The sequence below is a fragment of the Meles meles genome, chromosome 12, assembly GCF_922984935.1.
Source record: "Meles meles chromosome 12, mMelMel3.1 paternal haplotype, whole genome shotgun sequence".
NCBI lineage: Eukaryota > Metazoa > Chordata > Mammalia > Carnivora > Mustelidae > Meles > Meles meles.
This window is the reverse complement of record NC_060077.1, coordinates 7,554,166-7,578,539: the sequence shown is the minus strand read 5'-3', so window position 1 is coordinate 7,578,539 and position 24,374 is coordinate 7,554,166. Positions and strand designations below refer to the sequence as shown.

At 34.9% G+C, this 24,374-nt stretch overlaps 1 protein-coding gene across 3 annotated transcripts in view; it reads right to left on the bottom strand.

Annotated features, from left to right (window-relative positions):
- The window catches only part of MED13L (mediator complex subunit 13L), a 292,534-nt gene that overhangs the window by 142,694 nt on the left and 125,466 nt on the right, over nucleotides 1-24,374 (bottom strand). For all 3 annotated transcript variants that reach the window (XM_046025906.1, XM_046025907.1, XM_046025908.1), the window contains one exon: nucleotides 2,050-2,134. In XM_046025906.1, the coding sequence (XP_045881862.1) occupies nucleotides 2,050-2,134 (85 nt within the window). The remainder of the gene's footprint in view (nucleotides 1-2,049; nucleotides 2,135-24,374) is intronic.

Genomic DNA, 24,374 nt, shown 5'->3' with positions numbered 1-24,374 from the left:
TTTGGCTCAGGTCAGGATCCCAGGATCCTGGGATTGAGCCCCGCATGGGGTTCCCTGCTCAGCGAGAGCCTGCTTCTCCCTTTCCCTTTGCTGCTCTCCCTGCTTGTGTTCCCTCTCTCTCTGTCAAATAAATATATAAAATCTTTTAAAAAAAAAAAAAAGACTGTGTTTAAAGGTACATTAGCTATTATACAGATAATAAGGCCTTTGTTATGGCATCAGATTATAGAAACAGTCAAGTTTCCACATTTTCCTGAAGGGACTTTGTGTGTACTTTTGTTCTACAGTAGAAGAAAGGAGAAAGAATTATCAAATATTTGAAATATTTAAGAGTACTCAATTCTCAAAAATCAATGCTTCTAAAATGCACTGCCTTAGTAACAAATGGATGGCCTCTAGGTCCAATCCAAAGCACAGAGATGGGAACTGAAGCTCAAAATGAAAAAGATATATTTGGTGGGAAAGGTCTTTCTGAGTGACTTAAATGGTGACAACTTATCACCAGCTGAGGTCCCCTAAGCATTGACACTGTAGTGACATCACCATAACTAACAGCTTGGTTAAGGAACTGAATAGTACCAGAATGTCATTTCAGCTTTGATCACCTGAAAGTACCAAATAAAGACTCAGAAAGAGAAATGAAAAAGGTTTTTCCATGGAAGTTCTTAATTAACCTGTTCCTTCTCATCTGTTTTTCCCCTTAAAACACTATCCGAGCCAGGAATATACTGTTATGCCATAAAGTAAATAGGCACTAGAACAATGATGACAGGTCAAAAGGCCATTAAAGCCATCATGATGGGGCTTCCCCTGGTCAAACCTGGAAGAATTTACGCATCAAAATAAATAATGATAGTAATGAATTATAATCCAATGAATAAAAAAGAAATTCATTTCTCCAAATTTATATAACTAAAAAGATTAGGGGAGATTAAAAATATACATACATGTACACATACAAGAAAATGAAAAGTTCTTCCTTATAAAAAGAATGTCAAACAATGAAAGTAGAAAGAATGGTGACATTCAAAAATTAATATAACACAGCCATAACTCTACTAATGTAGACAAAAGAAGATAAAACACAAGTCAAAATGTGGTAACAGAATAATTACATAATCTCATTCTATCTGGCCACAAATTACTTAATAATTACAAGGACAGAAAACAAAGGTCACAGTTAACAAGTACTTATTAATTTACAGTGAAGAAATCTGACAGAACACCACCTCAAACAAGTGATCAACAATGTTAATATCACTGACACAGAAAATATAGGCCTCCTGGTTTGATATACTGAGAAAGACACAACATCACTTCTATGTATTTATAGTATTACTATAAAATGCATAATCTAAATCTAGTCATGAGGAAACTATCTAAAATTGAGAGACATTATATAAACCATAAGGCCTGAACTCATTCAAAATGTCAATGTCAAGAAAGAAAAAAAAAAAAAGGCCAAGGAACACCTCTAGATTTAAAGAGACATGAAAACTAAAATATATGATCATGGATTGGATCCTAGTGGAAAGGGGTTTAAGATATCAAGGACATAACTGGGACACTAATGACCTCTGAGCTGAACTACAGATTAGATAACGGCATTTTACCAATATTAGATCTCATAATTACACAGTGCTTACATGACTGGATACCCTTGTCCTTAGGAAATGTATACCTAAACACTTAGGAGTTAAAGAAAGAACAATCTCAAGTGTGCAAATGACTCTTGAGTGGCTCAGGAAATAAATTTAAAATACACATGTTAGGAGTAAAAGGGCAAGCAATCACACAAACTAAAAAGCAAACCAGGTAAAAGAAAAACTAACTGGTAAATCTGCATAAAGGATATATGAAGTTCCTTGTGCTATTCCTAAAACTTCCCTAAAGTTAAAACTGTATCAATATAAAAGGAAAGAGATTTATATAATTTTATCTGCATAAAATTGCATGTGAAAGCATTCTGAGAATTACAGGAAAACCTGGGAATACCAAGCACTACACTTGAGTGTTTCAAGACAACCATGATGCTGTTCCTTCTCTTACCTTTCTAACAGATTGTGGATTGCTTTGAAGAGCAGTGTCCGACATTCATAGGAAAGGCCATTTTCCCAGAGTCCTTCTTCCACAACTGAAAAAAGCAAAACAAAACAAAAAAACTGAACCAGTAAGAAAGGTGTCCAAATAAAAATTAACTTTCAAAACATTTTTCTAAAGCAAAGTTAATGCATTCACTGAAATGAATTATCTTGCGCTGAAACTGAGAAAGGAAGTTAAATACTTGCCCTGCGTCATAAAATACCTATGTACAGAAGGAAATCACATGTTTCAATTTTAAAGTCTTCAGAATATAAGCATGGTAAAACCCCTCTCTGGTAAAAGTCTTTCCAACTCAATTCTTCAAAATCTGAATTCATTTGAAATTCTCAAATTAATCTTTCTACCTAACAGTGCCACAAAGACAAATTTTTTTAAAATTCTATTTAAAGATAACAAAATGTCACAAACTAATGCTAAGGTTAGCATCTGTATTTTTATGGGAAAAACCAAAAGGAGAAAATATTCAAAGATGTCAGTTATTCAAATTTCCTTCAATGTTCTAAAGGCAGTATCTCAATAGGATTTTAACGACATGATTTTAGGGGATATGCCAAGAAACCAAATCTTAATAGAAAATCAAATTTATTTCCTAAACTCGTAATTTCATTAATGATTGACATTTTGGAAAATACCGTATTTGCCTTGGAAATATAACACAAAACTGAGCCACATGTAACTCTAACACCAAGAGAATCCAACAGACTAACAACGCCCTATGCATTCCTAACATTCTTTTCATATATAAAAGGATGTAAAACACCCTAGAGAAGACAGCTAATTTCCTTTTAAATTATATTAGTTCAGTTCAAGATAGCAAAAAATTGGAAGGATGGAAACGACATTTGCAGAAGAAAATTTTCTCTCCCTTTTACTTGTTATCTTGACAAAAGCACTCACCAGAAAAAATTCTGACAGAGAATTAAAACACATGTTAAATCCACAATGCATCTGTAATGTTTTTACCACACCAATAGACATGTCAAAAATGCATCTCCATATTCTCCAATAACATAGAATCAGGAAAAGTGTATTTACATTCGTGGGTTTTATCTATAACACTTTTTTTATAATGATATAACTGGATAATTTTATTCTTGGTATGTCAGATAGGTTCTTTATTTTCCTGCCTATGTGGCTAACCATGATTTACCAAATTTTCCCAAAGCAACCTCTGTAAGAAACAGTTTATTATTTATCACTAAAGAAATGAAAATAAAGTACAGCAAATAAACAAACATTGCTGCTAGCAACAGACTGCCTCTGTTCAAGACAAAACAACCGAAAGTTTTCTACAATCCACTGACGGTGTCATGAATGTGTTCTCACACATTTATCTTCCAGGAAGAGCTTTTCCTGAGTAAGAAAGAGAGCTAACATTTCAAGAAAATAAACACCCCATATTAATTTGCTTTTCCTTCCTAATGTGTCTCACTGACAGTAAGACACCATCATTTTAAGAAGCACAATTTTTTATACATCACTGAAGGTGAAGGATTCGGTAGAAGTAAGCTGCCAATTAAACTGTAATATGGCTCTTATCACTTATGATTTTTAATTTGAAATTATTTAAAGAGCTTTTATATTTATTGACTTTTTTTTTTTAGATTTGTTTATTTATTTTAGAGGGAGAGAAAGGAACCCAGGGGTGGGGACAGAGAGAGAGGGAGGGAGAAGCAGAGAAGCAGAGAAGCAGATTTCCTGCTGAGCACAGGGCCCAATCCTGAAGTCATGACCTGAGCCAAAGTCAGGAGTAGGAGGCTCAACTGACTGAGCCATCCAGGCGCCCTACTGACATGTTTTTCAAGTATCATTACTGTACATACATAAAAGAGATAATATAAGCCCCCCCCCCGAAAAAGGTTAAAAATTCCTAAAAATCTGTCAGCATTCAGTGTGTGACTCTTCTGAACCACTTTGTGACTCAGTCACTAGTATCAGTGTTTTTCTACACAACAGTCTTTTGTGTCATAAAGAGTGCTGGTGATACAGCATTTGTGAAGAGTGCCACTCTTCTTTCCACGATTTTTTTTCCAAGTTGGTGACACCTATTCTGCATGTTTTCTTTTAATAAAAAAAAATTAATTAAAATCTTCAGACACACTTTAAAATAACAGCACCAATAAATTTCTAAACCAAATTATCAACATTGTGTTGTCTGCTTCAACCACCCTGTTTTTGTCTTTCTTTTTGTTTGTTTTTATATACTTTAAAGTATGTACTTTGGTATACACCAAATCAAATCCAAACAAGGTCTGTCAGTGGCCTCTCATGTCACATCTCTTAAGTCTCCTTAATCTGCAACAGCTCATCTTTTTTTTTTTTGAAAATGTCATTAACTTATTGACAAAACCAGTTACATATCTTTTTTTTTTTTTTAAGATTTTATTTATTTATTTGACAGAGAGATCACTAGTAGGCAGAGAGGCAGCGGAGAGAGAGGAGGAAGCAGGCTCCCTGCTGAGCAGAGAGCCCGATGCGGGGCTTGATCCCAGGACCCTGGGATCATGACCTGAGCCGAAGGCAGAAGCTTTAACCCACTGAGCCACCCAGGTGCCCCAAAACCAGTTACGTATCTTATAGAATACTTCATATTCAAGTCTAATTGCTTCCTCATGACATATTTTTTTAAATTTGGTGCTACTCTGACCTTAGTGAAATATGTCAAATTCTCAAACAGCCATAACTCTCTATTTCTTCCTCTAATGGTCCTGAAATACTCTATCTGAAATGTTTAAGTGTTACAGCTGTCCAATCATGCAATGCGGAATGCTAAACAAGTTTGAGCAATGCCAACTACAATTTTTAGATACAATTATAATTTTATCATGATTTCAACAATTTTAAAACAGACTGTAGAACTCTTTTCCTTCAAAAAAATTCTTAAAAGAACAATAAAAAAAACCACTACAACTAACACCATAAAATATTTAATGTTAAAAAACTATTTTCCCCCTAATAGCAAGAACAAGGCAAGGGTATCTGCTCTCAACATTCCTATTCCAATTCAATGGAGATGTCAGCCAATACATTAAGGCAAGGAAAAAAAAAAAAAAAAAGTACCAGGCATACTAATTGGAAAAGAAAAAATAAACCATCTTTGTTCACAGATGACATGACTATTAGAAAATCCCACAGAATCAACAGAAAAAAAAGCTAGTAGATCTAAAAATCAGTAGATCTAAACACAGAATACTAGAATCAACAGAAACAAAAAGAAATCATATTCCTATAAACTATAATGAATAAGAAATTGCATTTTTTGAGATTTTCATTTATAGTAGCACCAAAACCCATGAAGTCCTTGGATATAAAACTTAAAATTTAGATCTTTTAAGATCTAAATTTTTTAAGTGATAAACTGTGATAATGATAAATGAGATCAAAGAGACATAAATAAATGCAGAAGTACATACTGGTCACAGACAGAAAAAGTTATTATTGCCAAGATATCTATTCTTCTAAAACCAATCTATAGCATCAACTCAATTACAACCAAGAATCTCTGCACAATTTTCTATAGAAAGAGAAAAATTGCATTTATAGGACAAAGCAAAGGAACCAGAATACCCAAAGTAATGTGGTAAAAGGAAAATATAGCTAGGAGACTTACACCATCTGATTTCCAGATTCACTACAGAACCAGAATTGACAAGATAGTGTGGTACTAGAAATAGGATAGATCTACACATCAACAGAATAGAATAAAGAGTCCACAAACAGACCCACAAACATATGGTCAACAGAATTCCAAAAAAGATACAAAGGTAATTCCGTGGAGAAAGAACAGTCTTTTCAACAAATGCTGAAATAAATGAACATCGCTATGCAAAAAAAAAAAAAAAAAAAAAAAAAAGCTTCAACCCATAGGTCACGCCATATAGAAAAACACAACCCTAAAATGCTAAACCTAAAACTATGAAATTTCAAAAATGTAAGAGAAACTTTATATAAGCTTAGATTAGCAAAAAATTTTCAGATATAACACCTAAAGCATGATCCATAATGAAAAATTGTTCAATAGGGTTTCATCAAAATGAAGAACTCTGCTCTTCAAAAAAACATGGAAAAGTTATGTTCAGCTATGCAAAAGACAAGCCAAAGATGAGAGATAAAGCAGTTACAAATCACACATCTGACAAGAACTTGTATTTACAATATGATACTCTACTTTAAAAATCTCAAAACTCAACAACAACAAGGGGGAAAAAACATTTTAGATAATGGACAATAGATCCAAACAAACACTTCACCAAAGAAGACTCATAAATGGCAAATAAAAACATGAAGAGATGCTCAAAACATCACCAGTCATTAAGGAGATGCAAATTAAAAATCACAGTATCATCCACCAGAATGGCTTAAAAGAAAAACTGAAAATACTAAGTGCTAGTGAGCACAGAGTAACTGTAATGGTCATTTACTGCTGACAGGAATGCAAAAATAGTACAGCCGCTTTTGAACAGCTGACTTTGGCAATTTTTTCTGAAGTTAAACATATACTTGCTATGCAGCCCAGAAATATCCATCCTGTGTGTGTGTGTGTGTGTGTGTGTGTGTGTGTGTGTGTGTATGTATTCAAGTAGAATAAGAACTTATGTCCACATGAAAACTATAGCAAATATTTATAGCTGTTTTGTTGTTGTTTTTCCAAAAATGCCAGTAACTGGAAACCACCCAAAAAGTCCCCCAACTGGGGAAAGAACAAACAGTAGACAATCCATACACTGGGATACTACTCAGAAATAAAAGGCTCTTGGGTACACTTAAATACCCAGCTTTTGATTTCAGCTCAGGTCATGATGTTAGGGTCCTGGGATCAGCCCTGCATAGGGCTCTGTGCTGGGCAGGGAGTTGGGCTTGAAGATTCTCTCTCTCCCTCTCCCTCTGTCCCTACCCTGGCTCACAAGCCCATGAGTTCTTTCTCTCTCTCAAATAAATAAATCAAAGAAAGGAAATGAAAAGGAAAGAGAAAGGGAAAGGAAAAGAAAGGGAGATAGGGAGAGAGAGAAAGGAAAGGAGGGAGGGTCAGAGGGGTAGGAAGGAAGGAAGGATGGATGGAAGGAAGGAAGGAAGGAGAGGGAGGGAGAGAAAGAAAGAAAGAAAACAGAAACAGAGGAAGGGAGAAAGAAGTTAAAGGAACTGATATACTCAAACCATGGATGAATGTCATGCTAAGTGAAAAAAGCCATCATACTCAAAAAGCCACATGCTTTAGGATTCATTCATATGGCATTCTCACAAAGGCAAATTTAAGGTAAAGTGAATGTTTAATAGATTCCCATTCCCATTCCTGGAATGGGAGTGGTTGATAACAAAGGGACATGGGAAATTTGGGGAATCATGGAACTGTTCTACATCTTGAGTCTCTCAAAAATCAAAATGATTATACGTAACCATGTATATTTGGTAAAACTTATAGACTAAAAAACAGTAAAACTTACAATCTTCTACTGCTCTACATAAACTCATTCTACTATTAGACAGTTTCTGAACCTATGCCATTATGAATATACGTACTGATTTTTTTATATTTTTAGTGTTGAAAATAAGAACAGGATATGAATCAGAAGAACTCCTACTCTAAATCTACGTATCCTGAACATGATTATTTTTATCCACAATATGATTTATTTGGTTAAGCTTCATTCACAAATTATTAAAAGCAAACACACGCACACACACACACACACACACACACACACACACACACACACACACACAAACAGTTTCACCCACAACAGACTACAGACTAGAGTGGTCCACCCTTACAATACAATATACTACACTGGGGCTCCTGGGTGGCTCAGTTGTTAAGCATCTGCCTTCGGCTCTGGTCATAGCCCCAGGATCATGGGATCGAGCCCCATATCGGGCTCTCTGCTCCTGGGGAGTCTGCTTCTCCCTCTCTCACTCCTCCTGCTTAGGTTCCTGCTCTGGCTATCTCTCTGTCAAATAAATAAATAAAATATTAAGAAAAAATACACTATATTATAAATTGCATTAAGTACTTCATATTAAGTACTGCAAATAATACAAAGAGCACAAAAATTTCTCCAAAAATTTCTCCAAAAATTCTTAAATACTGAAAGTTTGAAAAATACCCTTATTAATATACTATTTATATGGTAATTCTCATATTTTCCTTTATATTATGTAAATTTATATAAAGTTTAGGCACCAATTAAACAGAACACTGGGAAGAAAGAATAACACAAAGTAAAACAAATCTGACTACATTAAGCTCTTGTTTAGGTATACTAAGCCTTAAGAAACAACAGAAAATTATAAATTATCCTATAAGCTAACCAGTAAAATTTAAAATGTAAGTCAGCAGAGGTAATTTACAAGGGCACAGTGTTTGGATTCAATGAACACCTAAATTTCATCTTACATATTAAAGATTCAAGAGCAGTCAGTAATTTATTGGAAGTCAACAACTGTAATCAAGGATAGCCCCTCTACTAAATAATATCAATTAGGCCATGCATTTTAAGGATAATGCATTAGTTTGCTACTCTTTTAACTTACTGTTTTAAACACCAAGCATACTTGTGGGAAGGAACAAAAGACCAAGCTTTATTATCTACTTCATGTGCAAAATTCCCAGAAATAAAAGAGCAGTGGATTTTCAATGAATCTCTAAAATGCTAACATAAGTTAAATCTCGAACAGCATTTTTGGAATCTAATAGATATTTGGCCAACACACACTGGCCCACAGTTCTTGGCTATGTTATGCCTCAAGCACCAGGCTAGAAATTAGGAATGCTCTCAAAAAACTAATATAGATTTTGAAAACCACTTTAAGGTAACAACAACTTTAAATCCTTTGCATTACAGCTATCAAACATTTTTTAAAAATAAAAAAAATAGAAGTCTTTTATTTTAAAATAAGAGTAAGATAAAATAACTTACTATCAAAGTTGATTTTCTACCTAGGAAACAATCTTTACCAATTTCTGAGGCTTTCTTCTATGTACTAAGCTTTGAATGGAGCAGTACCCATAAATGGGGGAGTGGGGAGAACGTTTTCACCACAGTGTCATGATACAGAGTGAAGGACATATGGCATTCAGCCACTCAGTATTTGACTTCTTCCTATCACTGGAATTGCCTATTTCATACGTTCTGCTGGGTGTCAAATATGGTCACCCCTAGCAGGAGCTGAAAACAAATGCTCTCTTCCATCCTCTCCAGCAATAGGGACAAGGACATATATGCTAAAGTCCACTAGATGCTCCTGCACCACACCTTTGACCCTGGATCTAGTGACAGAAAAGAGTAGACATAGATATTTCTGTCACCACGGGAAATAGAAGCCGTAAGATCAAGTTGCTGGTACTAAAGTAGCAGAGGTACTGCGGCATCCAGTGCCCAGTGAGGACAGCACTAGTATTCTCTTCAAACCAGTTCTGCAGCACTGATTCTAAGATGGACAATTAGTTCTGTGAACACTCAATATTCTTTTAATCAACTCCTTTTCTTAGTTCGCAACTAAGAATTCTGACCAATACAGTTTATTCTAATCTCCAACTTATAAATAAGAAAACTAAGGCTTACAGATCTTAAACTTGCCCAAGGTCACGCAACTAATAAATCCAAGAATCTAGAGTCATATATAGCTATATTCAAAAGCTAAGAGGATCAAATGTATTTTGTATCTACTTTTCATAAATACTAAATATACAAACTATACCATTAATTAAACTCCACAAGGGGAAGCAATTTATTTTCATAGCTGCAGTGACTAGAATATATCAGATATCTGTAAACATGTGTTTTGAGTTGACCTAATATTATATTTGCACATACCTTTCAAACTTCAATGAATTTAGTTTCAATCTAAAATCTCCTTATGCCAAGTTAAGAGGACTAGTGGCAAGGATGAGATTCAAGTCCAAGTTTTCTGACACTAACAACCATGCTCCTCGCACTATAGCACACTTCTCCATAGGGTCAGTGTTACGTTAACCCATCCCATCTACCTCTTTTTTTCTTAAAGCTAGCTACAAAGGCAATCTTCAACACTGAAGTCAACTTTCCCTTTGGATCCATAATTTGCACCTTAAGTTAATGTTTTCTAAATAGCTGCAAGTAATTTTTTTTCAAAGGTAAAACAAAACTGATATTGCTTCTGTAATCTATATAATTCCATGAGAAAATCAGAGAAAATCATATTTTAGTTTTAAACTACTTTTTTTCTGAGATACCTTCCTCCCAAAGTGAAATTTAAACTAACATTCCATTTGCTTGATATTTAGATTCTTCAGACAGTAAGAGGGGGTATGGGAGAGAGACATGGACCAGGTACTAGTCGTCTAAATTAAGTTTCTGTAAATGAAGGGAGATGCATTCAGTACTTAATTCTCTATCTCCCTTTCAAGGTGGACTGAGAAGAAAAGCAACCACCAAGAAATTTATAAGAAAGCCTGCAGGTGCTGGACCACATCTTTATGAAACCTACAATCTCCCCAGGGTGTACTGTCTTTTATCTTCAAAATTTTAAAAAGCCTTTCTAATTCTTCTGATCTTTCCAGTTTACATTTAAATACTTATTAATTCTTTAAGAATATAAAGTATCAATAAGACTATCTCTACAGAGGACTATAAATCTACTTAAGTGTAATGGAAGAATTTATCTAGAAATTTGTTAGTCTCAGAAAAGAAAGCACCAAAAGACCTAAAAGGTGTTCTATAATAAATGAGTGGCAAGATTCAACCAAAACAAAGAATTCCTGAATTAAAACATTCTCCTGTTGTTACGTGGTCTATTATAGCCAAGCTAAAACAGAAAAACAGAACTAAGTAGTGGCACAGCTGCCTATTTACAAAGATAAACTATTTTGGCACTAAGTTATCACATTTAAGTTGTAAAAGCTATAATCAGAATTTGTTTAAATTGCTGTTATTCAACATTTTTTAATATAGCAATCAAAAAAATATAATTTTTTAATATAGCAATCCTCATAATCAAATATTTAAACTGCAAAAGTACTATATAAATGTTTTTCTTTGAGCAGGAGACTGTGTTTTATAAAGGAAAATTTGGGTAGCAGTAATTACTTCTTAGTGCCCAAATAATTTTTCAAAATCCTCACAAATTGTAATATAACTTCGTTCAACGTTGAGAAACATGGCTCCTTGCAGAATTAATAAGCTTCTCTGAAAGAAAAACCATATAAAAGGTTCAGGAAAAAAGTCAATATGGCAAAATATCAAAGCAGCATATACTTCAATGATTTTTGTGTTTCCCAGCAGAGATCTTGGAAAGATATCCCTTCCAATTCAACCAATGAAACTGACATACTTTACTTGAAGGAGTAAAAATGGGAGGAGGGAGAATGGAATTGGGTAGGGAGGAGCACAAAAATTGTGAAATCTTGAAGAAATTCAAGTTCATGCTTTTAGAATTTAGGTCACCCTGCCTTACACAGTTTAAAAGTAGAATTACTTTCAAAGAATACATATTTCCTCTGAGCTATGATACATATTTCCTTTTAATGTATCATATTGCTGCAACAGCTGAAATGAACGTCTAGACATCAAAAACACTTCTTACTCCCACCTACTGCTTTTTTACCTCAGGCATCAAAACTAATGAAACCTATTATCCAGAACATTGGGTTCAGTAACCACATTGGGCACTGCAAATATTGGAGGGGGGAGGAGCACTTTCTGGGATGGCACTCCTTCTTCAGCCATTAAAATTACTGAAAATCAAATTTTGCTCCGAACTCCAGAAATACAAATAGATTAAAGCAAGGAAAATGAAACAAGGAGATTACTTCTCAGGTAGATTTCAGTGACAAACTGCTAAAGATAGCACAGCTCTGAATGCAGGATTTATAATTTGCCCACTGCCTTTGTTTTCTACCTTTAGCTGCAATTTATAAAGCATACTAGTTTTTTTAATTGCTTTATTTTTTTAACTGCTTTAAATTGTTAAATCCCCAACTAACAACTGCACTAAGCAGATAGCATAATGAAACATCTATCAATTTAATTTTATGGGCTGCATCAAATGAAATGCTTTAAAGATAGAGAATTTTGAAATATCTACTTTCTTAAAATTGACATGAAAAAACTGAGTAACAAAGCAGCATAATGCTACATTAATTCTGAAAACAGCATTATACCCATAAAAAATCCAATTACATACAACACGATTGATCGCGGTTATGCTGCCATTGATTGCCTTGTAAAATCTATATTTAAAGTCATTAATAACTAAATGGACTTATTACTTATATCAAATTCAGCCTACTTAGTGCTCTGATTTCCTTGAATTACTTGTGGGTGTAGACTATTTGGTATTACTTAACAAATCTATACTGAAAATAGATTTTAACTTTCCCAATGTCAGTTAATCAATCAAATAAGAATTAGAATAGAAGATATAGATCAAAATACCCCATTTGTTTTGACCTATTTGTAACTTTAAATAATTACTAATATTGTTAATAGTCATAGACAGAAGTTGTGATTCAAAATTCTAATTTTTTTTAAATTTAAGTATAGTTGACACACAGTATTACATTAGTTTCAAGTGTACAACATAGTGATTCAATTTCTCTATGTTATGCTATGTTCACCACAAGTGTAGCTACCATCTGTGATTCACAATTTTAATAGTATAATGTTTTACTAAGGAATCTCTAACAGCATGAGTTCTCTGCCAGTTGCAGGAAAACCAGAATTTTAATGACGGTTTCTACACAGCATTGTAGCAGTTGAGACATGACCCAAGTTAGCATTTCAATGGATCACAGGACTCCATGTAAAGCTACTAAACTTTAAATTGAAGGAGACCATAAAACTAAATTTCTAGATAAATTGAACACGACCTTCAAAAGACAACTGCCACAAAAAACAGTCAGGCTGCAATGTTTCTTTAATGGCTACACAGTGGGGAAAAAAAATCTTGCACAATGGCTGTTACTGACTTCTAAGAACCAAACTTGCCCCCATTTGCTACTTCTTCCAGAGACTTTTTAAAAATAACTATTACTTTTTACCCTCTAAAGCTATCAATATGCTCTTAATTTTGCTATATAATATACATAAACAACGGTCTGAAGAACAGCCATCAAAATTAAGTTATCTTTGGTTGATGGACCAACTTTGTACCACTTTGTGTTTGCAATAGATTTTTTAAAATAAGGCTATTATTTATTGAACAGCTACATGCTTTAAAAAAAAAAAAGCTACATGCTCAGAAATTACAAGAAAGATCAACATTCGTAGAACAGGAACCACCACAAGACAGAATTAAATTTTGAGGAAGAAATCCAGATATGCAGTTCAGTTAAGACACCTAGTTTAAATCATTAATGCTACAAAATAAACATTTTATAAACTTACACAGACGCACACAGGCACAGACACACACACACACACACACAGATTGCTACTAACATTCTGACAGGGCAAGTCCCCAAATTGCCTTTTACACTAAAGCTCAAACAGTTGTCTGTCACTGCTATTACAGTGAGTAATCCTTGCAGCTGTAACTGTTTGAAATGCAGCTGTCTGGTTGGCTTTCTCTCCCCCAACCCCCACTCAGCCAGCATTTCTGCTCCTGCTACAATAATCTTAAAGAGCATTTTACAGGAGGCTTAGCCCTGGCTGAGGGCACTCTTCGGCGTGACCGAGAGAACATGGAAACACGATTCATTAGACACGCCTGGAGTGATAACAATGGTGCTGCTTCTTGCTGCCTTTCATTTCGTACATCAGGCTGAGACTAATGCATTCTCGTTACACAACAAGCACATTTACAGACAGGAAAAAACTGTAATCACCTTTGATTAAGAGACAGCATATTTTTCCTATATGAGCCGCCAGCCATACTGACATAGTAATTATTTTTTAACTGACAGGTTAAAATAGCAAATGTAGCAAAAATAACATCTGCCCAAAAAGAGAGAGAGAGAGAAGAAGGGGGGTGGAGGGGAGATGACTACTGTGAATACTTCATACACAAAGGTTTTTCTAGACCAGGCTCCGTGCCACATCCTTGAGACCTGATGGGTACTTCGGTCTGTATTTAAGCTAGACAGTCTATGGCAAATAAGAACAGACCATTGCCAAGCAATCTCATTCTACACATCCAACTCTTTGGAGGCAAAAAATACAGAATTTTTTTTGTCATCTTAACTGTAATTATTATCGACCAACCTTCCTTCCATTCCTTTCACCATAAAACTACAGAATTCAACAGCAGTGTTACTCTCTTCTCTTTTTCCACCATCCCACTTCTACTACAAAATAATTTGTTCTCTTGACTTTTTCCGTTACATAGTTTTACTACAAAATAATTTGTTTCCCTTTACATAAAGCGCTAGGACAAAACAAAAAGTCTGCTTTCTCTTTTAAGTAAAACAGTTAAAAAAAAAAAAACACAAATGTATTCTTTATTAAAAACAGGAAAGCAGAATAATAATTTTGTATCTTTTTATCATATCCCCAGCTCATCAATCACTGTACCTGGCAAAGGTTTGAATTATAGATATAAAAAGCCTTTAATTTAAAGGGAAAAAAGTCATAAGCCGCATTATAGTGAAACATGTAAAGTCAATTTTCTTATAGGATTTTGAAAAGTAAATCACTTCTCCACATTCCCACACAACTGCAGTCTTTTGTGGGTTTATGCATATAGGTTGCTGGGTTATTGTTTATGGGGAATTAGGTGGTTAACAGAAGAAATATGTATTAACCAGGAATTGAAAGATTACAGTTAAACCAAATTACTGGAAAGTATTTTCTCCAGGTTGGTAGATCCTGTATAATTATTTTTTTAAATGGTTAGTCTCCTTCTTAAGCTTTCTATAACACTACTCTATTTTAGAATTAAGAATGTGCTAGAAACTAGCCAAACAGTATTTGTGAAAATCTGTAACTAAAGAAACAAAAATAAGCAAAGAGGAAAAGTTAAGTGTGGTTCATAAAATTTTGAGAACTAAAATAGCTTTTAAAAAAAAGTTACATAGCACGAATGAATTTCTGTAAAACAGCAAAATGCTTGAGCAATTTTTAGCTGCTAGATTTTAGAGTTTTCTGATCTGTGGTACCACACCAGGTTAGAAAGTAGGAAATCTGTAGCCTATCTTTAATGTGTGTGTAAGTGGGTCACTGAGCTCTGATGTGCATTTAGAATCACACAAGTTTAAAATTTTTATCATCTGGAATAAAGTAAGTCATTACAGAGGATAACATCTATAGTATTTCTATTTTGTAAGTGTCCTAGTCTCCTTTGTCATGACTCCCCCAAAACTAATCAAATCACTCCTATGACTATTCCCTGTCTGTCTTCTGTCCAGAAGATATAAAATTAATCATCATTATCAAACATGTCACTACAAAAAATTTTTTATTAAAAAATTTCAACTTAATTGAATTCTTAGTAATGAGAGCATTTTGCATTAACAAACGACTTGGTTTACATACGAATTTCCATTATATTAACCTGGTTCTTAGAAGAATCTTAAAAGCCAGAATGTACAATTCTCCCCTCAAGTCTTCAAAATTAATTTACGCTTTTTTAATTCAAAAACAACCTACTGGAAAGCAATAAAAGCTTCTCAAAACTTTAAATTGAAACATATCCAGGAAAAAGCTGTCTTTATCCAAAACTTTTAACAAGCTAAGCAGTTTCCAACTTATAAGCAAAAAGTTCATAAATGACCTAAATACTCCAACATGGCCAACATTTTCACTTTATGTAGGTGGTTCAACACTACAAGATTGTTTTAAAGTAATGATTCAATTATGAAATCTGAATGTTCTTTGGGAAATGAAGATCAGTTATTTACACCGTGGTGTAAATGAGTTCAATCCTATTTTCTTTCTAAACTTGGCCAGAATTGCATTTTGACTAGAGGGTGAAGTGACCTAGTAATTTTGGATAAGGAACTATCTGGGGCGGGGAAGGGCTGGGGAGGTTCAATACCACACCCAGCAGTGGTTTTCTCCCTGGGGTCCTAGGAGTATTATGTCCTATGGAAGAGTCCCAACCAGTCTCTGGCCCTTTCCAAAATCTCTACATGTTAGTAAGTGTTGCTGCAGTTTTTATCCATTGTAAATAATTAAATTCTACAGAGGCGTCATTTGAAAACATAAACAAATACGATGAGTTTGCAAAGAAGACAGAACTTGCAAACCACTCAGAAAAAGGAGTAAAGAGAACCAGAAGCCCAGAAAGCCTGGGTCACTCTAACAATTCCCTGGCTCTGCTGTCTCTTTCATAGTTCTTCTCTACTTTCTCTGTTCTTTCCAGCTCTCAAACTGCAGAATTCTAATGTAGCGCACTAGAATGTGGGAAAGCCTTCCAAGATAGATTGTGAAAATTTCAAATATTCACAGAATCAACTCCTAGCCAAGCTACTCTTCTCATCACAAAACCCAGATTAACACTAGAATTAAGCATTACAGGTAAAATCAGCTTTTTACAAGTTAGCCTTAGAATTTACCCACCAGTTAGGCATAGGTTTTTCCTAGGGGGGAAAAATACATATTTTCCAAATAATTAACTTTTAAATTACCTTTTGGAACACACAATATTAATACTTACTTTGTCAACTGGTGTCTGCCCGTGTTGATTCTCCTTTCCACAATTTAAAAAACAGCTATTAAACAGTATAACAATGAAAAGCTACTTTAATTAGCATTTGCCACTTAAGGGAAAAGGAGAGAGATCTGATAGTACAGGAGTAACTCAGGAAGCCTCTGTGGTGCCTGTAATATTTCTTGGGAGCTATACATTAGATGTTTGTTGTAAAATAATTATTTTGTATGCAATTCTCTTCTGCAGCTCACAATTTTTTTTTTAAGATTTTATTTATTTATTTGACAGAGAGAGATCATAAGTAGGCAGAGAGGCAGGCAGAGAGAGTGGGAGGGAAGCAGGCTCCCTGCCGAGCAGAGAGCCCGATGTGGGACTCGATCCCAGGACCCTGAGATCATGACCTGAGCCGAAGGCAGCGGCTTAAACCACTGAGCCACCCAGGCGCCCAGCAGCTCACAATTTTAAAGCCTGTTTTTAACTGTGCTTCGAAAACAAAAACTACATATGGAATAATATGAAGTTAAAAGTTCAGTTACACATACCATGATCACTACTTTTTTTTTTCCCTGACCACAACTTTTAAGATTCATGTTCAAATATCTTATAATGAAATAAACAAAAATAAACAAAAATTATAATTGCTATAAATTTTTATCCAAGCTTTCCAAATCACATTTTAAATATATGTATACAGCCTTAAAATGACAATGAATAACCTAATTAAAATTTGCATATTTTCAAAAACAATATTACCCCTAACAATGACTTAGCAACTTAAATATTTATCAGATAATAAAGAAAACCGCCTTAAGACAAAATGCAGTGAACATGAAGCAAATGTTGTTTGGACAGAAGATACACAGATTAACACCCTGTAAAGTACAGATATCATACTTGAGTTTCTTTTACACTTCAGCTTCTTCAAGAAGCAAAAGCTTGTTAACAGTTTTCACTGCTTTCACTCCCAGCACCCTGAGACCACTCTCCATGCGAGAGCCAAAGGGATCTTTTCAAAACTAAAATCAAGCCATAGCATTTTTCTGCTGAAAATTCCACTCCAATGGCTTCAAACGGCATTAATAACCTATTTAAGGTCCTTACCATGGCCTACCACAAGGTCCCACCTGATCACATCACCAGCAATCTCTTCATCCCCTACTGGTTTTCCAGTTTCAACAGCACTGGCTGGCTATCTCTTTCTCCAACAGAGTGAGCTCAAGGTCTTCACCCTTACTTTCCCCCTTTGTGTGGCTGGCATATTCTCAGGTCTCAATTCTAAGGTCATCTTCCAGTGGCTTTCCCTAACTACTCCTGTATCTGAAGTAACCCATTCCCAGCCGTTCACTTTCTCATCAGCTGCTTTGTACCACATGACCATGAGAAGTTCTCCCCACACACACACACACGAGAAAGGCCATCACTTCACTCACACACAAGAATACCGCCACCTCCGTGCACACACGGGCGATGTCAATAGATGCATGCTTACTATACTGCATAGAACCTTCCACAAAGAAAAACACCATGACCTCAAGGAAGTGGAGCAAAAGACAACCTATTACCCAAAGACAACTTAATGTTACCAACTTCTCGGACATAAATATTATACATGAGGAGGCAGCATGGTGTTAGGTATGAGTCTAGGAATTCTGACACTATATAAAATAGGAAAACAGACTCTTTCTATAAAAGGCTTAGCTTTTTTCCACTTATGATTTAAGGAACATTGTATACATTCTCAAAGTTGTGATTTTATTGTTTCCCTGGAAACAAAACAGGGTCATAATTAAAGCACAAAAACATTTTTATAGAAACATGTATAAATGAAAGATGTGAAGAAAATAAGATCTTACTTGAACCTATGATAATTAGCAAGATTACAATGAATAATGAAAAGGATTCTTGATGGTAAAATCAAGAAAATTATATTACATTAAAACACTTCACAATAATGACAATAAACTATCACAATTTAAAGCAGTTACTAGTGAGTCTCCTACCAGTTTTGTGTTAAAAATCAGACATTTCTAAATTACAAAATTTCTATCCTAATAAGCAGAAATTAGAATATCCTAACATTCAGACATAGAGCTCTTTGTCTTTTCTAGGCATAACTGATTTTAGTTATCAACTTTATAGATTATGACTATTATTACTTAGGAGGCCTCTGAATTCACAATGTCCTCTAATTTCTAATGACTATCTGTCATGTTCATCCAATTTGGAATAACAAAATAAAGTTACATAAAAATGGAGTGACATTAAATTTTTAAATTTGTATTACATGTTGATATAACTGTACGTATAATAAATGTGTTACTTGTTCCATCCTATAAAGTCCCCTTGTAATTATCTGAAGCCACATCTATGAAGGCCTGGAAGAACCTTCTATTTTTTCTAGGGTCAAGGGGAGAACAATAAAAAAAAATTTTTTGTGGAAAACTAATGTGGAATCATTTCTGTGTGTTTTAGCAATTTTGTATTTTTGTTCCCAGATTCTCAACTATTTCTGGCTTATTCACAGACATCAAATTTTTGTAATCCTTTCTCAAAATTTTCTGAAAGGAAATTTATGTTTTTAATCAAGTATAACTTAAACATATGAAAATTAATGATAAATTCTCGATTTGAGAGACAATATTTTAAACATGTATTCCATCTATTTCTGGATAACTCAAATATTATACTCTGAGCTAGATTACTAAAAACCCCATTTGCAGCAGAGATGCTCAAAAATGAAGGTGACTAAACAAGAAATTGAAACACAACGGCTCTTTTAAACTGACTAAACAACTATCCACTATTCATATTCATTTTTTATCCTTTAGTCTGGAAAAAGCAATCTAAATCTTCTAATTTTCAATTAGGCATATGCTGTCCTGTTTAATTTTTTCTCTAACCATTTTGCCCTTTTGAAAGTAAACTTAAATTAAGTCAAAGACATATAATACACAGACAGTAATCTGGAAGTGGATTTTTGCCACCCCAAATCAGACATTATGCCTTGCCAAGGGAGAAAGTCTTATAAATAAGACTATTCTTTAGGAATACTATACTTCTTTAGGAAGCATCATGCCCATTTACCTCCAGGGTAGTCACCAAAACTTGAAAGCACCATTAAGCACAGCATCAATGCTTTTGTCTAAAAGCATAAATTTCAGAGACTAGAAATGATCCTGGTATCATATATATCTATGATTTTCCAGGGGAAAAAAAACGGGTTTTTTAGACTCACAAGAAACTGTCTACACATTTCTTATTAACTATGAAAATCACCTCCTCCTTTGAAGGTGATCATACTTTTGTATGTTTAAGAAAAAAAAATTCTTGGCCACATTGGAATAACATAAAAAAATGTTTTATACTTACTTTACTTTAGTCAGGTTAAGAACAACTATTTTTAAAATAAAACTCTCCAGATTGTGCAGTTTCAATTTTCCACTGCTCATTTTCTATGACAATCTGACCAAGAATTTCCCTGGGGAAAAGGGGAGAGGATACTCTGAAACCTCATTCTCAGAGAAATAAATCTTTGATAACATGTCCAGTTTTTCTGGAAATATTAATGAAAAGGGAATGATATCACAAGCTGAAAGTCAGTTTTAGAAATGAGCAAGTCAAGCTCGTCAAAAGGCCAGAAAGGACTTTCTGGAAAGAATGATAAGCATCTTGGAATCTCACTACTTCTTTCACACACTGAGCTCCAATCTGCAGCCGTTTCCCTGTGAGCCAATGCACTTGATGGGTGTGATAACAGATGGATCATTGTATCTGCCAACTTCCTGTGATGTACTGTATGGGGACTGATAATTTAGTGACTACAGAAGTCCTACAACAGACAATGCAAGCAATCCTGACATTCAGTAAGTAGCTGCATGCAGTCCTTTGACAGTCTGTAGGTGTTGAATATATGTGGATTATCGTACAATGTAAGCTCTCTGCAAGTATCTAAACTACTTTCAAAAAAGAAAGATTAAAAACTGGGCAAACTAAGAACTAAATAGAAAAACAGCAAAGAACAAGTATATTTTATCTTTAAGGTGGCTTTTTTTTTTTAACTTAAAAACACACACAAATATGTGTATCACTCAAAGGTCTTATGACAGTTTCATGACCATGTTAACTAGAAATAAACACGTACATAGCCATTATGGGCTTGGTTTTCAAACTGCACAACCTGTCAATATTGACATTTTGGGTGAAATAATTCTTTGTTGTAGGGGAGCTGTCTTGTGCATAAAAGGAAGGTTAGTAGCATCCCTGGCCTCCATCCAAGTAGATGCCAGGAGCACCCTACCCTCAGTGGTGATACCAAAAAATACATCCAAACACTCCCAAATGTCCCCTGGGGGACAAAATCCCCATCCTCCCACACACCCTTAGTTGAGAATCACTGACGAAGACAGTCTAGAATTGTACTCTTCACCTCTAATATTTACTTTGAAGGAGAGGAAGAGACTATAAGGAACTATATACAAAATAATCAAATATAATCTATACAGTGTGGACCAGTTAAGCACATATTACTAAAAAGAGGAATGGCCACCTAAAAATTGAGTTAATAAATTATTTACCAATTGCACAGGAAACTGGAAAAGCAACTTCCACAAACATAAGAAGTGTGCTTAATTCTCTCTTCAAGTCAGAAAAAAATTCATAGCTTTACTATAATACTGAGTACAAATGAGACCAACGATACTTCCTTAAAATCCCCATCATCAAATAAACTGCATTATGCTGGGCACTGATTTTATAGAACTGTCAACTTTAACAGATGCTTAGAGATGAAACTCTCTAGGTTTTAGGTTCTAGTTAAAAAAAAAAATCATATTTATGCATGTACTTATAAGTCTGTGTGCCTATATACACTCAAAATCGCAATGCAATCACATTTTAGAAATCTCAGTACCAAATTAAGTATGGCCATATTATTTTACTTGTATATCACTGGGCCCTGCCAAATTTACTTAGGCTATTGGCCATTTCTGCAGCAACTCTAATGTAATGCTACTAAGTCAAAAGTACAAGATCTCTTTTAAGAAATTATTTTATATTAGCACTTGTAATAAATGTCCTATAATAATTAAGTATGCTATTTATTCATGAAATGTGGTTCTCGTTCTCATTTCTCTCTGCCTGCTCTTTTTGCAATTTCAATACTTGCCAATCCTGAGTCTCAAGGTGGCTGAAGAGAGGAGGAAAAAACGGGGGGGGGGGGGGGGGGGGGGATGCAACAGTACATGCAGCAGTTACAATTCTTCAATTAGGAAAAATTAAAACTAGAAGGTTCTTGAAAACCATGAGTAAATTTCATTGACTTATGACAATAATACAGGCATAAAGAAAAGAATCCTTGGTAACTAGACAGAAGGAACATGGGTGAAATAGCAAAGCTTCCCCCAACTAGAAGAGGCCATTACCACTGCTAAACAAAACCAGAATCAATTTCTGGCAGACCCCACAGTGTTTACTCTTCTTCCTATACTTCTCTCTCTTCTTTACCACATGAGCAGCCTTTATTTTCAAATTCCCAGGGAACATCCATAAAACCTAGCACTTTATCCTGCAATATTCATCCTCTCAGTCAAAAATGCCCAAAGTCCAATCCTGGCCTCCTTCTCCTGCCTGCAGGACTCCTAATGCAAAGGCTCAACTTAAACAAGAATGGAAATAGAAAGTTCTAACAATCTGAAAACTGCCTACGTGTGAAGAAGAGCTAGACCAACAAGACTGACTCTAAGTCAAGCTGGTACAACAACTCAAGCTCTGCTCAAACACTGGCCTTAAGTGCTTCCGGGACCACGTGATTGGTCTAATTAGAGATCTCTGGATATAGACATACAAGTTCTGTAGGCCATAGCTCACCCCATTTGACTGACAGGATGAAAACCATGAGTAAACTTCATTTAGCCCAGCCCTCAGGCCTAGAGTCAGAGAGAGGAGTAAAGAAGCCTCCAGAAGATTCTAGCATCTAGCCATTCAACTGTAGAAGTTTATCCCACTGAGGCCTCAGACATCATGGTGCAGAGACAAACTACATCTACTATATCCTGTCTAAATTCTTGGACTAGAGAATATGTGAGCATACTAAAATAGTTCTCGGGTACACTACCGAGTTAGGTGTGGTTTGTTACACAGCAATACCTAAGTGAACAAAATGGTAAGGGGACAACCACTACAGCGAGGTAGAATTTTTCTGAGACGCTATGCTATCAAATAGCCAGGCTCATTAGGATGTGAGAAAAAAAGCTGGCCAAAAAGGGAGAACAACAGGTACAAGCCTTTAAAGCAGGAAGGAGCTTAGAGCTAGAGTCTTGTTGGTCTAGCTGTAGGTGGTAAGTCATTCAAATGGTAAAGATGATTCAGAGTTCGGTTGCACCTTTATGAGTTATTTAAAAATTATTTTCAGTATAAAAGGAAGCTGCTGTAATTCTTTAAGTTGGACAGTTTTTCACAGATCTCTTTGGTGGCTGTGTGTTTCCAGATGCTAACTGAGGAAACTGAACTAAATGCTATGGTTCCTTTAGATCTACCACGCAAAGACTCAGTGTTTTTCAAATCGAGTCTCTAGAAAATCCTTAAGCTCTCCACAATACAAATACAAATTATCTTGTATTTTCATAAAGTTAAGTAATCTTTTAAAACTAGTGTGTATTTGGAATCATCAGAATAAATGCCTCCTAACTGAATGCCACCACACAATTTCAGTGCGCAAATATTTACATGTGTGTTCCTCCACCACAAGCTAAAGAGAAAAGAACACAAACTTGGTCTATATATGATGCATTCATGCCAAATGAAGTTGCAGAAAACGCAAAGGGAAGTTTTAGAGCAGTTCAAAACAGGGGAAAGTGGCTGAAGAACTAAAAAAAAGTGGCTAAAGAAAGGAGTCATCACACCTTTCCCAGGAGAACAAGCAAGCCAAAATTAAGCAGATTTCTTTCAAAGCAGACAGTACCAAATTCTTGCCAGGAACAAAAAGTTACAATCAAGTAAATATCAGGCAGCATAAAATACTATGCTGTTAATCTGCATTTTTATTGGTTATATAGTTTGGGTAGTTACATTTAACCTATAAAATCATTTCAGTTTTATGTGCTCTAAACAGGTATTTATTCCAACTTAGTGGTGTCCAACTCTCTAAAATCGTAATAAGATGTTTTCATTAACAATGATGAATATAAATTGGTGACTTTTACATCATATATAACACATATTAATTATATGCACATTTTCATCAATATTTTATTTTCCAGAGTAAACTTAGGATCCCAGATGACCTACATCATTTATTTTAAAAAGTTAGCGTAATAGAAGATAACCAAGGTGAATCATCAAGAGTAAAAATGAAGTAACCAAAAGTAATTTTGAAATAATTGTGTTTTGAGGAATAGTCCTCTCCTGCCAACTTCTGTCTTCACTTTGGCTAAATCTCTGTTATGCTTCAAAGCCTAATTCAAGTATCACTCTCTTTACGAACATCCCGGATTGATCCAGCCCAAATTCCTGTGAGTACCCTAAACTCCCAGATATTATCTACACCATTCCTAGACATGCTGCCTGACATTGTTAGCTATTTTGTGCATTCCTGTCACCAAGACAGCTGATGATAACCGTACAGTCATGGCAGTGGCGGAAGGGTGATGATGCTCACAACGGCAACAGCTTTCGTTTACTGAGTGATCGATCATATCTGTTCCAAGCACAAA